Below are 15,959 nucleotides of genomic sequence, written 5' to 3'. Positions count from 1 at the left end.
GCGCTGAGGGGGCCGCGCGTCCCCTCCGGCCGCCCCCGCCCGGCCCTGCCCGCCCCGGCTCCCCCCGAACGCCGGGGCCCCGCTCCCGCCGCCCGGGCCCCGCCTCAGGGGGGTGCCAGGCCGCAGAGTTTACCCGCAGCCTCCCCGCCGAGGCCGCGGGGCGGGGACAGGTGAAGGCCGTTTGTCGTGAGCAGCTGTGCTGGAGGGGGAGGGCGGGTCTCACCTTTTCGGGGGGGGAGACATGGTCAGGGTGTCAGGTACCCCGCCAGCGGCAGCTTGGTCCCCGCCCTGTTAACCTCGCGAATCAGTGTTAAGTGCAATTTTTTTGTTGTTTTGTTTTGTTTGTTTGTTTTTTTAATGGATAGCACAATTCTTGAAGGTGGTGTGGTTTTCTGTTGAAGGGGACATTGGTAACTGATTAGGTTTGCTGTAGCCATGTCAGGATCAGCCCCCGAGGAGCCTCAGACCATTCCTCAGAGCCCAGCTAGTGCTCCTGACCCCGCTCCCGTTGCTGTCGGACCTGGAGGCTCAAGTGACAGTTCCTTTGGTGAGCAAAACCTTGGCTTCGCCACCCCCGAGGCCAGCCTGGTGGAGATGATGGACATTGAGTACACCCAGCTGCAGCACATACTTTGCTCGCACACGGAGGCCCAGAGTAGTGAAGGTGAAGTGGAAGCCAGGCTCAGCGCTTTCTCCTCGCCTGGTCCCTCTGCAGACCCCCCTCTGCAGCAGCCCTCCCCCAGCACCAGTCAGGACGGGGGCTCATCCAGCAGCTCTGGGAACCAGTCGGTCTGCCCAGTTACCTGCCAGTCAGGGTTACCTTGTGACAGCTATTGGCCGAGTTCTAACCCACACTTGGGCTATGCTGACTTGCAGGAGCTCAGAATGATGTTGCTTAGCGAGTCCAACCTCCCTCTGAACCAAAGAGAGAAAGCACCCAACAGTAGCTCTGTAGAAGTCTCAGGATGCAGTGTAGTAAAAGCTAAACAGGGTGAAAATTTCTTGGGGGACAATAAAGAAAATATATTTGTTGAAAATTCGGCACTGGCACCAGAGCTTAGATCTAAACCTGCAGTCAGAGCTCGGTTGGAAGACAGATTCAACAGCAGCCCGACAGAAAACCCCAGATGTCAAGAACCCCAAGAATCTGGAGTAACTCTTAACAAGTGTGTTGCAATTACTTTATGTTGTTAAACTATGTATCGTATAGTTCAAAACTGATTTTCTAAGTGAAACCTAAGGACGGTACTTTTTTTAATACATGAGAAGGATGGGTTGGGCTTTGTTAAACTGTGCCATCAAACGTGGATGCAACTCTGCTGAGCTCAGCTTAGGCCCCTCTGTGTATTGCATAAATGGTACAGCATGTAGTTCCAAAATTAATTACTTTACAGCTTTATTCTTGATAACATGTACTGTAAATAAAGGCGAGAGAACAATGCCTAGTTTTAATATGCAGCTTGCTAAAAGCAAAGTAGATTTTTGATCATAATAATAAGAGTGATTGATTAGTGTTACAATGTGGAGGCCTGACTAGGGGGAAAACTTTGAGCAAAAATGTTGTTTTACAATCTAGCCCTGTAACTGTCTTAGTGTGCTGATAAATGTTCTATTGAGGTGTGAAGTGAACTGTTATTGCACGGAATAAAATATCTTCTCAGCTGATTTCCCTTTTCTTTCTTTGGTCCCTGAAGTGGGCAATATGGCAATAACAGTGATTTCTGTTTACACTAAATGGAAGTGGTTTCTTAGTGATAGTTACTAGAAAGATGTGTAGCTGTACGTTTTTCTGCACTCATTTTCAAGCAGTCAGCCTGGTATGTTTTCTGTTTGTTTGTTTTTGTTTTTAAGTTTAGTGACACTGATTCGCCAGCCCTCGGAAGTGGTGGGTGTTCCTCTTCACCAGCAAGGGAACAGGTGTGCTGCACTTGGGAAAAATAAGGCTGCACCTGCCACACATTCCCTGCCATTCACATACCCCTTCTTTACCATGAATGCATGTTCTGCTGCTGGAAGTGCTAATCCTTCCCAAGCACAGGTAACTCTACTCTGCCAAGTTCAAATGCTGATAATATTAATTTTTTAGGTGTAAAATAATTGTGAAGGTTTGGGGTAAAGTGTGGCTGGCTTTGAATAGGGATGATCAGAATGATCTGCAATTCAGTTAAACATCTTTTAAAAATACTCAAGTCAGTTGTGTGGCATTTGTAATTTTTGTAATTAGTAGTTACCTGCATCCCAGTAATGAGCAGTAGGCCATTAGATTTCTTTTTTTTCTGGAGTTTATCCATTTATCATTGTTTTCATCTGTGCAAAACAAGAAGCAGCCACTTAGTAGCATTTTCTACAGTTTATTTTGATGATAAAAATATTTCCCCCTCCACAACTTACAGTAATCTCTGAAGCAAAAGTGATAGAATGGCACTCAGAAATATCAGAGGTATCCCCAAAAATCACCAGTCTGTCAAAATCCCATGGTTATATGTGGAAGTATTTGGGATTTATTCTGGCTAAAGAAGTAACTTAAGAAGTTAACATGAACATATCAAAATAGGTGGGTTTTGTTTCTTGGTTTTGGTTGGGGTTTTTTTGTTTGTTTGTTTTTTAATGGATATAGTCCTGTATTTCCTTTTTGATTTTCACAGACCTGTGGAACATCTTGCACTATTTTGGAAGCTGCCAAACATCAAGACCTTGGGATACCCAAGACATTCCCTTTCCTCTATCAGGAAGTTGAATCCACAAAACAGACAGTAGGTGCTATAAATAAAGCTTTGCCTGAGGAAGTTTGGATTAAAGTTGGAGGTAAATCATTTATCTTCTTTTCACTTAGCTTTCTCTTGGCCTTCAAATCTACATTTTTGTCCTGAATTTGTGTCTTTTCTGGAATGAATATGATTTTAGTGTAGGATGTAGGAGGTGAGGGTTTTATGGCAGAAATGTGCTGTGGGCAATATGGGACTTAGATTTTTCCAGAAAAATTCAAGACCTGTTAGTTCAGCTATACTTTCAAAATTGTTTAGCACTTCTAGCTTGAAGTGAGGAAACTCAAGGTTACAAAGTACCTTTGGAAATCTGGGCCTTGGGTAAGCAACTGGTTTCTTCAGAATCATAGAATCATTAAGGTTGGAAAAGACCTCCAAGATGATCAAGTCCAACCTTTGCCCAAATACCACCAAACCACAGGGCAAAGGGGCACATTTTGTGACCCCTGAGCTGATACAGCAGATCCAGTCAGTACCAAACTAAAGGACATTTTAAGGGTTGCCCCAAGTGCTCACCAGGCACGGTCTCAGTGGGCTCTCTCAGAAAATAGAAGCTATGTGGATTTTGGAATAGCAAGCAGTGCCTTAGGGCTTCTGAAGGACTTGTAAGAGTCAATCTGGGCTGGCAATAAAGCTTCAAGGATTATTCCACAGAAATAAAGCTACAAAAAAACCCCCTCCACGATCACTATTTTCAGGTTAGTGGGAGGGTTACAAATAGCTGGTTCTTTTCCTCTTTGTTTTTCCAATAAGACACCTTATGCAAGCAAGCCATAAACAGGAGTTGCAGCCGAATAAACCCGTTGGATCCAAACATGGATCGCAAACCTCTCGGTGAAATTCGAAATGCCCGTGACAACAGCCAGGGCAGTGGGGCTGCCCAGGGCCCCTGGCAGTCAGCACAGCCTGGCTCCAGTGTGCAGGTGCCAGGTGGAACTCAGGATGGGAGTGCTCAGCGCAGGGAACGACACAACCGCCTGGAGAGAGACAGAAGGTAATTCTGTGAGCTGAGGCCTTGCAAAGGCTTTTGAAACCTTAATACTGGGATCGTCCGGAGTAAATGTAGATGTGACATGTTTCATGTTAGCTCCAAGAAAAAGCAAAGCGTGTGGTGAGGGTTGGGTGTTCCTTGGAGGGAAAATACATGTGTGTTTCGTTGTGGTTGTCTTTGTTGTGTTTTTACTCTCTAAACAAACAAAGAGAGATTTCAAAACATTTCACCCATTCTATAAAGATAAGGTAACTTGTGTGTAGCATGACTGATACACAAAGCTGCTAGCAAACAAAAAGAAGTCCGTGGCTGGTAGTCTTCCTTTTGTTTTTGTTTTTCCCTTCCCTCTGGCCCTGGTTGATAACCTCCAACGTTTGCAGGCGCAGGATCCGGGTTTGTTGTGATGAGCTGAATCTCCTGGTTCCATTCTGCACGATCGACACTGATAAGGCAACAACTTTGCAGTGGACAACTGCATTCCTGAAGTACATTCAAGAAAGGCACGGTGACTCTCTGAAGCAGGTTTGAAATCTCATTTCATTTTTGGTCTTGTGGAAAATGTGAAATATTTTAAAGCTGTAGTGTATAACATATATGGAATGCTTATTGCTATTTGTGAAAGATCCACCATAACCTTGAACCTTCCTTTAAATTTTTGGGGTTTTACTGGTTCAGTTCACTAGTGAGAAATGATAGGCTGTCCTCAGTCAAGGTTTTCAAATCAGATTTTGAAGTCAATATTTTTTTCTTTTAGCTACCCAATTCCTGAGCATGATCCTATTTGGAAAACGATATTAGAATTAAGGTCCTCTTCAGTCATTCCTCCCCTCCTTCCTTTTCTCTATTTTTTACCACTTTCACAGTTTTCTAATTGTTTTTTATGAACTGAGTTCAGGGATGGATTTACAGTTACATGCCCACACTGTCTCAGAGTTGGTGAGTGTAAAGGGTTACCTGTCCTATAAGAAACTCCCATGCTCCACACCAGTAGTTGCAGCTCCAGAGTAATTCTGACTCTGCCAAGAATTTTAAGACAGTACCTGGAGTGTTTATTGGAAAAGCTGCTTGTCTAGATCCTGATATAACCCCTCAGCACTTCCTATTGAAGAGCTTTATTTTTCCAAAACACTGATGAAACAAAAACATCCATCCCGAGTAAATATCTACAATAAATGTAGTTGTTATTTATTCTTTGTATTTTGATTTTTTTTTTTTAGGAATTTGAGACTGTGTTCTGTGGTAAAACAGGCAGGAGACTAAAAATAGGAAGACCAGACTCCTGTGTAATGTGTCCAGCGCAGGAAAACCGCACGGCTATGGAGACCAAATAGTCAGCCCTGACCACCTTGAATTGTGTGACAATGGTCCAAACTGTATTTTAGTCTTTCCATTTAAGTGCTGAATATGGATTGTGAAATGTAACTTGTAAATATATATAAATAGAGCTTTAAAGAAAATGTTCTTTATTGAAAATGGAAATGGAAGTTAACTACCAGCGAGGGAAACTAGTGCCCTGTTCAAGAGGCTTTGGGACCAGAAGCTACAAGAAAGTATTTTTACCCTTTAGTTTTACAAAATTGGTTTGTCATCCTGCTTTGGGGTTTTATTTAATTGTTTGGTTTTGCTTTTTTTTTTTTTTTAAATATGATCCAGTACAGTTAGGCAGAGTTATAGACCATCCATCTGTCCTGCTATTTGAATGGCTAGATGGAAACATACTCTTCCACTGCAAAGAAAACTAAAGTTACCATATTATAATGACCATTTTCCCGTTAAAAATGTAGAGGTTATATTAGATATTTGAGCAAGTGCTTAGTTTCTAAATTGTGCATATTATGAATTTTCCATTTGCACACATATTTAACATACTTGGCCCCAAAGAGTATTATTTTTAATGTCTGTCACACAACTGTCCAACAGGTTCTTGTATTGTTAAACCAAGAGTGGCATATTGTAAACAGTAGATATTTAAATGCACAAACTATTTTTATATTTAAAGAAAAATATGACACTTTGTTCATAGGCTTTGGCATATAGGACAGAAATAGAACAGTGTGTGAGCTGAGAGTGGCTTTATTAATTTTTTTAAAATAGATGATGCTAGCAAGTTTTAAAGTATAAAAAGGTCTACCAAAATTAATACTGGTTTAAATCACGGATAAGGACAATTTTGAAGCAATTTATATCCAAACAATCCTAGTAAAACCAGTTCTGGAAAATGGAGTTCAGCTGAGTTAACTTGATGTGTAAATGACACAACATCACAAAGAAAAGGTTAAAAAAAATCTCCTTTTATTTTTACAACAGTTCATTGCAGGTGGTTTTGGCTGGACTTTAGAAGAGCATCCTTTCTTACATGGGGTTCCATCACAATTACTGTGCAAATAGCTTAAGTAGAGGTCATGAAAATGCTGTTACTTCGTTTCTTTTATTATCATATGGAAATATACAAAAATTCTTCCCTCAAAATTAAATATATACATTACACCTTTTGCAGAATTTGATTGCAAGAGGATTATTGTTTCCTTGTCTTGGCAAATATTTGAGGTGCAATCTGAAAATTGCTAAGTGACAGCATATATATCAGCCAGAATGTTAAGATATTAAAATACAGGATATTTAAATGCATGATTTCCACTTGATAGAAGAGGAAGTTTGGTGCCTGAGTACCTTAACAACGTGTGTCTTTGTGCACAAACCTGCAGAACTGAAATCAGTGGCAGCAGCACCAAGGGATTCAACTGAAAAGGCTCAAACTTTTATAGCAAGAAGTCGTGATCTTTAGTGTATGGGGGGGTGATGGTGAAAAGGAACAATGCTTCCTCTTGCAGGACTCTTGAGCAAAGGGAGAAAGGAAAGGTGAGGTTGTTTAGCAGTAAAAAGTCTGGAAAATAATTGGGGGGGAGGAAAAATACTCATAAAGCATCTTTTAATTAAAGTTTTCACCTGATGCTTTCTTTTTCATAGAACTGTGTCAAAGTCTCCACTTAACAGAACAGAAGGAGCATCTGTCCATTTAGCACTAGGAGGATTCTGTTTTCTTACAATGCACTGTTTATTTAAATATTCAGTCACTTCTTCACTTCTTGTACTGTTGGTTTATGATTTTTTGGAAATTGATGCAGCAACAGCTCCCATGCAAGCCGACGTGTCACATATTCCTGGAGTTCCCTGAGCCCCAATAGTACCAGGAGTACCAGGATCCCCTGGCAGGCCGGGTTCACCCTGAGCCCCATCACGGCCGTTTTTAGTAATTCCAGGCACACCAGGTGGTCCTAAACAAGAAAGGGGGAAAGATTACATGAAGTATTTCCATCTCTTCTTTTTTTATATTTTTTTTAATTTTATTTTTAATATATGTATATATGTGTTGCTTTTAGAGATCTTAATATACTTTGAGTGTCTGTACATCACACTTGTTATGGCCTGTTGAGTATGAGGTGTTTTCAATAAATTTACCCTGAATCTGAAGTTTTGCATTTTTTTTATGCCTGAATAATTTGGTCAAGGGGTGTCCTGTCTGTGTGAGCTCACAGCTTACTTATTGTGACAGTAGGTGTGGTCACAACTGTCCCTCCTTCTTTGTCACCAGCTTGTTCCCCAGTGGGAGGCTGTGGCCTTCAGCAGCTTCAATTCACTGCACCTCCTCAAGTCAAGTTGTCATTAAGATTCTGAGTAACAGAAGAGTGGTGATGATAATCTACTGCCAGCTCTATGCAGAGCTGTCCCTAAGAGTTGGACTCGATGATCCTTGTGGGTCCCTTCCAACTCAGAACAGTCTGTGATTCTTAAGCCTCTGCTATAGTGATGGAGTGTTAAATTATTTGCACAGCCTTACCTTGGAGTCCTTGATCACCATCAGGCCCATCGATACCTTGACCAACAGGTCCTTTATCTCCCTTTTCGCCAGTGTCACCTTGAATATAAACAGAGTTTCCACAGTGAGTTGTGCACTGGAGCCAAGGGCAGGAAGGGGAGAGACCAAGAGGAGCTAAAAATCCTCAGGACATCAGTTGGATCTCTGCTTACAGGGCATCCCCAAAGATGCAAACCCCCCCTCTAGAACTCCATGGAGGCCTGATCTCCTTTCCCCCACTGCTGAATTCAGTACAGTTTTGCAATTTACTTCAGTGGGCATTAAAGAGAAGCAGGTTGCTTTAGTCTTAACTTACCTCTGGGACCAGGATCTCCCAGCTCTCCTGTTGGCCCCCTGTATCCAGGGGGACCACGAGGACCAGGATGCCCAACACTTCCCATTGCTCCAGGAGGACCTGGGGGCCCGGCTGGGCCAGGCCGACCCGTCATTCCAGGGGACAAGGGCTTCCTCAGATTAGCAGCTAACTGTGCAATTTGCTCTGAAAAACACAATGAAAAACTGCATGGCCAACATTTTCACTCTGCTTGAGCAGATCTTCCTGCCACTGCCACACACTTAGTGCTTCTGGCAGAAGGAAACATTGAGTCTCCTCTCAGCCTACCTGTAGCTTTTTGGGTTTTTTTACACTACACAGAGGGATTTTCATCATAAATCTGCAAGTTTTTAAGCCATTGATATTTCCTGTTTCCAAAACCACTTTAAATGACATCAAGTATTCTAACAATTGATGCTTAAATAATTAAAACAAGTTTTCTAAAGCAAACTTTCAGAGTTTAACCTCATCCCAAATGGGGAATATAACCTCCAAATGCAGAACAGTAAGTGAAGGAAGAAGGACACTCTGGGGGGCTCTGCTCCAAAGAGATGGGGTGCATTGAGGAGAGAGAGGAGGTGGGAGCTGAAGTCCAGAATGACACAGGTTAGGGCAGGCAGACACTCACAGCCTGTGCTGGCACAATACTTGTGTCAAAGCTGCTTTCAGTGCACTTTGTCTGTTGCCAAGATAAATAATTGAAAAATACTAATTTTAGAACAATGAAAGACATCCAGAAACAAGGTGACCTCCTGAATAATTTCCCTGCATTAAAGGTCAAGGTATTTTTTTCTTATCCAGACAGAAAATTAACAAATCTCAGGAGCTATCTTATGTTCAGGATCTACTCATCTTCAGCTAATATAGCAATTAAATCAGTTTTCTCTCAGTGATACTCACCATTTATCATTTCCCCGCAGAGTTCTCTGATATGTTGTTCACTGGCCTCTTTGCCCTGCAATTAACAGAAGAATTTGTCCTTGTACAAATCATGTTATCAATAATCATCCCTGGCAGAAGCTTCAGGATACAAAATACATTTCCAGCAGCTCAGGAAGAAGCACAGGATCCCACATGGAGAGGAGTGGGTTCTTTCCCCTCTTCAAAAGATGACAGCTTCAGTTCAGAACTCTGTCATAGTAACAGCAGAGATTAATTTTAATGTTAGGTCAGATATTTAATCTGGGGCTTATTTGGCCTTACTTTTGCCTGCTGAAACACAGGACCTTATTTTTTGAACATACATCCAAACCCCACGATCCATTTATTCACTTCACAGGCTCCCTGACTGTGCCCTAGAAGCAGAGGACACTTACAGGAGGCCCAGGTTTTCCTGTGATGCCAGGAACACCCTGCACCCCCTGATGGCCCATGGGTCCCGGATATCCTGGGATTCCTGGTGCTCCAGCTGTCCCATTCGGTCCTTGGGCACCTTTTGGACCAAGTTCTCCTCTTTTTCCTGGCTGTAATGAGACAAAAAAGGCAAAACCCACTGAAAACTGAAGATCCATTGTTTTCTCCTGGTCATTAGTTAAGCCTTTTGTCAGGTTTCTCTGACTGACCTGGCTGATATGTACAATTCTTACATCCTATGCATGGTTTTACACATAAACAGGAGTCCTTACTGCAGCAAAATTATCAAACATATTCCAGTATTTTGAATGCTACAACCCCCTGTCATTCTCACAGATCCTATAGCATGACTGTGAGGAAAACATGTTTCTAGGGAATGGCGTCAGAATTTAATTTATTGACATATATCATTGAAAGATGCAATAGTCATGTTTACTTCCAAACCTTCTGAGGCATGAACCCTCAGTGTCTGACACATACCTCTCCTTTTTGGCCAGGGGGACCAAAGGGACCCTGTTAGAAAGAAAAGGGAAATAAGAAAGAATGATCTATTCAGCAAATGCATCTCTGAAGCCCAACCTCCCAAGCTGCAGGAAGCTGTACAAGGCTTGGGTTGCTTTCTCCTTTTCACAGCAGGGTTGGAGATCTTGGATGATTAATTCTGACTGACCATATTGATACATGGTTTTCTAGACCCCTCCGTTATCTGAGGAGTCAATCCTGCTGAACTTGAGGACACCTACCAGCTCTCCTTTGTCACCTGGGAGGCCATCGGCTCCAGCAATGCCCTGAAAAAGAGAGATCAGAGTTAACACTGCACCTGCTGGTGCACAAGGACAGTGTTGCTGACAGTGAGGCTCACTCTGAGACTTGGATAACCTCAGTGCCTAAGGGAGATGGGGTCTCTTTGCAGATTATACAGCTGCTCCAGCAATAGGAAGTTCCCTCTTCCCAAGGTTGAACTCCACAGTAGGTGGCACAAGGATTGGGTGCCCTTTGTGACAGGCTGGGACTTGGTTGAAAGGCTGAATTCATACAGATGAGATCCCTGGTGGAGTGGCCATGAAAGACACCCACAGGCTGTCCTGGAATAGTGAATCTAATTTCAGGTTCCTCAGGTCTGTATCTCACAGAAAATATGGGTTTGCAGCCACAGCCAAATGTTCAGTGTTCATGTTCTTTAGGATTCCTGAGCAGAGTCACCTGCAGAACATCTTCAACCCACCCTTAAACTGCAGTGATCATCACTTAGTGAGGATGCTCCCTCTCCTCTCTGTCTGGGGACTGTGAGAGTGGCTAAAGCTCTGGTGACATCCCTTTTATTAGCCAGGACGAGGAGCATCAATTTGCTGATCACCTCCACTCAGCAGCAGCAGTGTGTGCAATTTGAACATCACTGGGGGGGGACACAAATCACTGCAACTTGCTGCCACCGGCCCCACGGGCAGCACTGCCCCTGGGGAACACAGAGCTGGGTTATTATACCACAATTAGAGTAGACAATGAGCTTGTTATGGTGACTCGATGGTTTTCCAGAGGAAGTAATTTCAAGACAAACAGAGAGTAGGTTGGTCTTTCCCTTAGCAACAAAACGGAGACCACACAGACACTGACATCGGTAAACAAAAACAGCAAGGCTTGCTAGAAAAGCCTCCTTTTCTGTAAAAACACAGTCATGCATTAATGAAAGCCATATATTTGAAGAAAACTGGCTCAAAAGCTCATTGCTGAGATTAAACCGACTATGGAAGTTGAGCAGCAAAAAGTAAAATATTAAATTTGTCCATTACTGTGCCAAGCTTTGAGTTTAGGACAAAATCTTCCTCATGAGCCACATGGAGTTCAAGGAAAAGCTGCACTTTTAAACTTAACTCAGGAGGAATGTGATGTGAGGAGCTCCTACACAGATGCCTCGTGGCTACAAAACACACAGCAAGGGTCTAGTGTTTTTATCACAGCATGTTCATGAGTCTCCATTAGAACAGCCTACATCTGTGCCAACAGGAAAAATGGGACCAAAGAGAGTTTTGTTGGTGCCTGCTGCAGAATATTTTCATTTGAGGGAGAAAAAGCAGTTTGTACTGTTCTAAGGCTGTGCCTGAGGTTTGGGTTAAATGCCTCTGCTGACAACAGCACAAAAGTTATCACTTACCTGGTTACCTTTGGGACCAGGAACACCAATAGGACCCTGTGAATAAGAGAAAGAAGGCAAATGAGCTCAAACTGTTATTTTCCTGTGAATTCCTGGTGTGGTCAGACAGTCACTCAGCAAGGGGTTGTATTTACTCATAGAATAAAATGGACAAGACCATTTTTGTACCACAAGGGCAAAAAGTCAGGATGGTTTTTCAAAGGTTCATTAGACTTCAGTTTTTGTGGGATTTAGAATTAGGTGTTCCCAATTATGAGACTCATGGAACAACACGGCCATAGGAATAAAATACATTTAGATGATGAACTGATTATCACACCAGGAATAATCCAGGCAACTTGAAAAATCCTTCCAACTTTACCTACCTGGCATTCACAGAGAGAGACATTTTCAGCCCTATTTGTGACTTTTCTGCTCCACAGAGCAGAGCCAACAAGGAGTTCAGGAAAACCCCAATTTTTTTTTCTCTACTGCAAAATCTACATGGGAAATTCCATCATTTTACCCTTGAAAGAGGATTCCTACAGGACATTCATCCATCTGGCATCTGTGAACTGATCCTGTTTTATTAACTAGATCTGGAGGTGGCTCAGCAGAATGGAATCTTCGAGGAGGACAAACACATACAACAAGGACATGTCATTTTGCTCAAGTCAAGCACTAAGTTGGAAAAAGGGGGGTATTTCTATTAAAGGAAAATAACTGTCAGCAAAACAGACAATAGAACATAGAAATGCAGAAGTGGCTACAGCTATTTATAACTCCCAATTTATGTTTGCTGATGACAAAGGCAATATATTCTTTTCTGAACATTATCATCTAGATTTACACCTCTGGTTTCACTGAGTCCCAAGGCTCCACGAAAGTTTATGGCAATGAAACACAGTTCAGTCACCAAAGACCATGCCCTGCCAGGAACACTCCCTTAGAGAGCAGCTTAACCCAAAGGATTTTCATTCAAAACTGTGATTTACTGCAGCAGTAATTCCAAGCACCAGGAACAAGTGACAGGAGTTTAGGACTGCCAGTTCCAAACCCTCACGTGTGTGTCAGTTAAACACAACCAATGTTTTTGGCCAAGTATCACCAGATTATCTATATTATCACTAGATAGTGATGCCAGCACAGAGCTGAGAGGGGCATTGCCCCAGGTGCCTGCTGGCATCCAGAATCCTCCAGAAATCGATCCTAACAAAAACCCTTAGGAAAAATATTTGTCTATTGCTACCTCGGTCAGCAACAACAATCAAATCCTTCCCCTCCCCATATCCCACTCCAACAAGATGGTTTGTATATATTTAGTCTCAATGCTGTCTTAGATCTTACAGTCAAATGCACTAAATCTCTTGTATTTCTTATGCCAGCAAACACACTTACTGACATGCAGGTTTGTATTCCTGGCCACAGTCAGTCCAAGGACTGTGAAAAAGCTTGTCAGTACCTGTTAGCTTAGGTTTGAAGGGATTTGTTTATAGAAAAGCCACAGTTGATTTCAGGAGAGGGGGATGGTGTAATTGTATCGATCCCGTGTCTGCAGTTCTCTTTATACACGTCAGGACCAGCAGTAAAGCAAAGCCAGGGCACATTTGCTGGGCTCTTTGTGTGTGTGTCCCAGCAGTGCCATCACCCCCAGCAGCAAAGCCCATTTTTTAAGGCTATAAGGGTCTGAGGTTTTAGGGTCTTCCCAGCCCACATCTCGTGGTGATTGCTGGCACAGCCCTCGCTGCTGTCACTGACACCAGTGGGACTGGGTGGGCAGATGGAGGTTACTCTGAGCACCAGCCACATGTATGAAGGTGGAAAGTCTCCAGCATTATCCAAACCCGCTACACCTGCTTTCCTGAAAGCTGCTGCTGTGCTGGGGTGGCAAGAAACAATCATAGGTTGGAAAAGATCTTGAAGATCATCGCAGTCAACCATCAACCCAGCACCACCACCACGTCCACCACTAAACCATGTCCTCAGGTGCCACATCTACATGTTTGAACACTCCCAGGGATGGTGATTCCATCACTTCCCTCAGCAGCTTGTTCCAATGCTTTACATCCCTTTCTGTGAAAAATATTTTCCTGATATCCAATCTAAACCTCCCCTGGCACAACTCGAGGTCATTTCCTCTCATTCTGAACAACCAACAATTACATCTTAGAGTAACTACGCTTGACTTTGGAGCCAGAAAAAAAACTAGATCATTTTTTATTGCTTTAAGCATAACATTTTCCCTCTCTCTGCTCAGAGCAGCTCCCTGGATGCTCCGTGCAGGGGCCTCTTCCCCTCTGAACATACATATTCTCACCGCAGCGAAGCCCTGAATGCAGTCAGAGCCCCACAGCTCCACAATAACCCTCCTGTTTCACACTTCCAGCTCACAGTCACTCCAAGAGGCTTTTTTAAACCTGCCTGGAGCCAGCACAGAAGGGCCATTGTGGAACCCCCATGGTCCTGCTGTGATTGCTTACACAGAAACTTCACCTTAAGGCTGGAGAGGAGGGAGCTGGTGAACACATGGCTCCTGTTCTCCTGCAAGCCCCCAACAAATGCTGTTCACTTTGCCCTGATGGTTTCTTTTAGATGAGAATGAATTAATTTAAACAAAAGGTCTCATTTATTCTGAGGTGGATGGGCAGGTGTGTTGCTGATCAGAAAGATCAGTCATTGAGCAAACTGTAATTAAAAAAAAAACTACCACAAGAAAGTCTAATCAAGCATCTGAGTAACAAAAATGCACAAATCAGCTCTCCTGTGCTCATGGGGAGTGAGGCTTTGGTGGAAGCAGCACACAGAGCAGGGAAAAATCCCAAACAACATCTATTCCGGCTAGGATGGGACCTGAAAGCCCTGTCTAAAAATAGTGGGAGTTCCTAAAGTGAAACAGAAACAAGGACAGGAACGGAACAGACAGGATGCACAAACCCTGTTACTTGTCATAGGGTCCATCCTGGGCACACAGCAGCCTCAGAGAAGGGGCTGGGACACCAAATGTACAAACCTGTTTGTGTTTGCTGGGGTGACATCAGCTACACCAAGTTTTGGGCCCCTCTTACACTCTAGTTTCATATCCCAAACAGGAATTAGTTACAGATGTCTTCTCCTTACCCTGTCACCTGCCTCTCCACGGATTCCAGTTGGACCAGGAAGGCCAGGTTCACCACTGGCACCTTTGGGACCCTGTTAGGAAAACAACAAAAAACAAGCTGCAGCTTACAGTGCCAGGAAACCCTGCATGCTTCAACACCCCAACAGTTCACAGTCTCCATAACATGTTCAAAAAGGTTATTTGTTTGGATGTTCTCTCTTCCTTTTCCCCCAGGACCTAGGGACCACTTGTGTTGGTTGGTACAGCTCACTCCAGCCTCTGTCCTGGTCCACAGTCAAGGTCAGGTACCTGCCAAGGTGCTCCAGCCTTTGGTCTGGGCCTTTCACTGGTAAATCACACCTGTGATGCCACCAACTGATGCTCCCTGAAGGCAGCACCATGTGCCAGTGTCAGTGGGGAATGGAGCGTGGAGATCCCACTCCCTTAGAGACAGGAGGGAGAAATATGGGAGTCCTCAGTGAGTGGAGCAGAGAGGAGGAGGAGTTCACTGAAGAAATACGAGCTGAGAGTGGCCCAGATCAAGGAGAAACTGAGGTATCTTTACAGAGGTCAAACTTGAAAAATCATAAAACAGTTTGGGTTGGAAAGCTCAGCTTGTTCCAGTCCCCTGCCATGGACAGGGACATCTTCCATCAGACCATGTTGCTCCAAGCCCTGTCCAACCTGGTCGGGAACACTTTTAGGGATGGGGCAGCCACAGCTTCTCTGGGCAACCTGTGCTCAAGAATGGGCTCAAAACTCCAACCCTTCCTTTACAAACAAGCGCTAAACATAAATTGTTCTGGCAGGCAGCTTATCTGGGCTTGTGTTCTTTCCTAAAGTTATCAGACTAGTTGTGGCAAACGAAAAGACTTTTCTTCCTACCCCTCATTGCCATCACACAATTTTCTGGTCAGAGTTTTGCAGAAAACAGTGACCTGCCCAAACATGATGCCCATTAAATTACCTCTGTCAGCACACTGACCTGGAAACCTCGGACACCACGGGCTCCTATGGGGCCTTGGAGACCGAGTGGTCCCTGAAAAGAGAAAGATCAGCTTTGGTGAGGAGCAAATTCAGGGCCAGGTAAGTCACTTGTGCAGTTACATTGGCAGAGAGACAGTGTGCAGTTCTGTACTGCAGCACTTTGCTGATACCACTGTAAAGTGATGTCTGGTGTTCACTGAGCTTTCTCAGCATTGTTTTTATTATTATTACTATTATTATTAACAGAAATGCTTATTTGTATAACTAATGCTTAATAACATACCATACTGATGAGTAGTGAAGATCAATGACAGCAAAATGTGGCAGCATAGACAATATCCATTAAAGGGGAACCACTATTCCAATACTATGTTTTGAATTGATTGCAAGGAACTACTGCAAAACATGTGCTGCAGGCCCTTGGAGATGAAAAATGGCAATTGCA

At 43.5% G+C, this 15,959-nt stretch overlaps 2 protein-coding genes across 2 annotated transcripts in view; one reads left to right on the top strand and one right to left on the bottom strand.

The window, feature by feature from the left end:
- Nucleotides 1-185: 185 nt before the first annotated feature.
- TCFL5 (transcription factor like 5) lies at nucleotides 186-7,227 on the top strand. Its single transcript, XM_027645760.1, has 6 exons — nucleotides 186-1,166; nucleotides 1,852-2,038; nucleotides 2,646-2,805; nucleotides 3,519-3,759; nucleotides 4,137-4,278; nucleotides 4,974-7,227. Exons 1-6 carry the CDS (start codon nucleotides 436-438, stop codon nucleotides 5,085-5,087), a joined length of 1,575 nt encoding a protein of 524 aa, XP_027501561.1. The 5' UTR covers nucleotides 186-435; the 3' UTR covers nucleotides 5,088-7,227.
- Nucleotides 6,032-15,959, bottom strand: part of COL9A3 (collagen type IX alpha 3 chain) — a 35,531-nt gene continuing 25,603 nt past the window's right edge. Inside the window, exons 23-32 of the mRNA XM_027645761.1 lie at nucleotides 15,513-15,566; nucleotides 14,548-14,619; nucleotides 11,452-11,487; nucleotides 10,043-10,087; nucleotides 9,780-9,812; nucleotides 9,263-9,409; nucleotides 8,847-8,901; nucleotides 7,929-8,111; nucleotides 7,595-7,672; nucleotides 6,032-7,031 (exon numbers count right to left, since the gene is read on the bottom strand). Of these exons, the coding sequence (XP_027501562.1) occupies nucleotides 6,856-7,031; nucleotides 7,595-7,672; nucleotides 7,929-8,111; nucleotides 8,847-8,901; nucleotides 9,263-9,409; nucleotides 9,780-9,812; nucleotides 10,043-10,087; nucleotides 11,452-11,487; nucleotides 14,548-14,619; nucleotides 15,513-15,566 (879 nt within the window). The 3' untranslated portion in view covers nucleotides 6,032-6,855. The remainder of the gene's footprint in view (nucleotides 7,032-7,594; nucleotides 7,673-7,928; nucleotides 8,112-8,846; nucleotides 8,902-9,262; nucleotides 9,410-9,779; nucleotides 9,813-10,042; nucleotides 10,088-11,451; nucleotides 11,488-14,547; nucleotides 14,620-15,512; nucleotides 15,567-15,959) is intronic.

This window comes from Corapipo altera, unplaced genomic scaffold (genome assembly GCF_003945725.1).
Source record: "Corapipo altera isolate COAL_440 unplaced genomic scaffold, ASM394572v1 64, whole genome shotgun sequence".
In the NCBI taxonomy this organism is placed as follows: domain Eukaryota; kingdom Metazoa; phylum Chordata; class Aves; order Passeriformes; family Pipridae; genus Corapipo; species Corapipo altera.
Note: the sequence above shows the minus strand (reverse complement) of the source record. Positions and strands in the feature narration are given on the sequence as shown.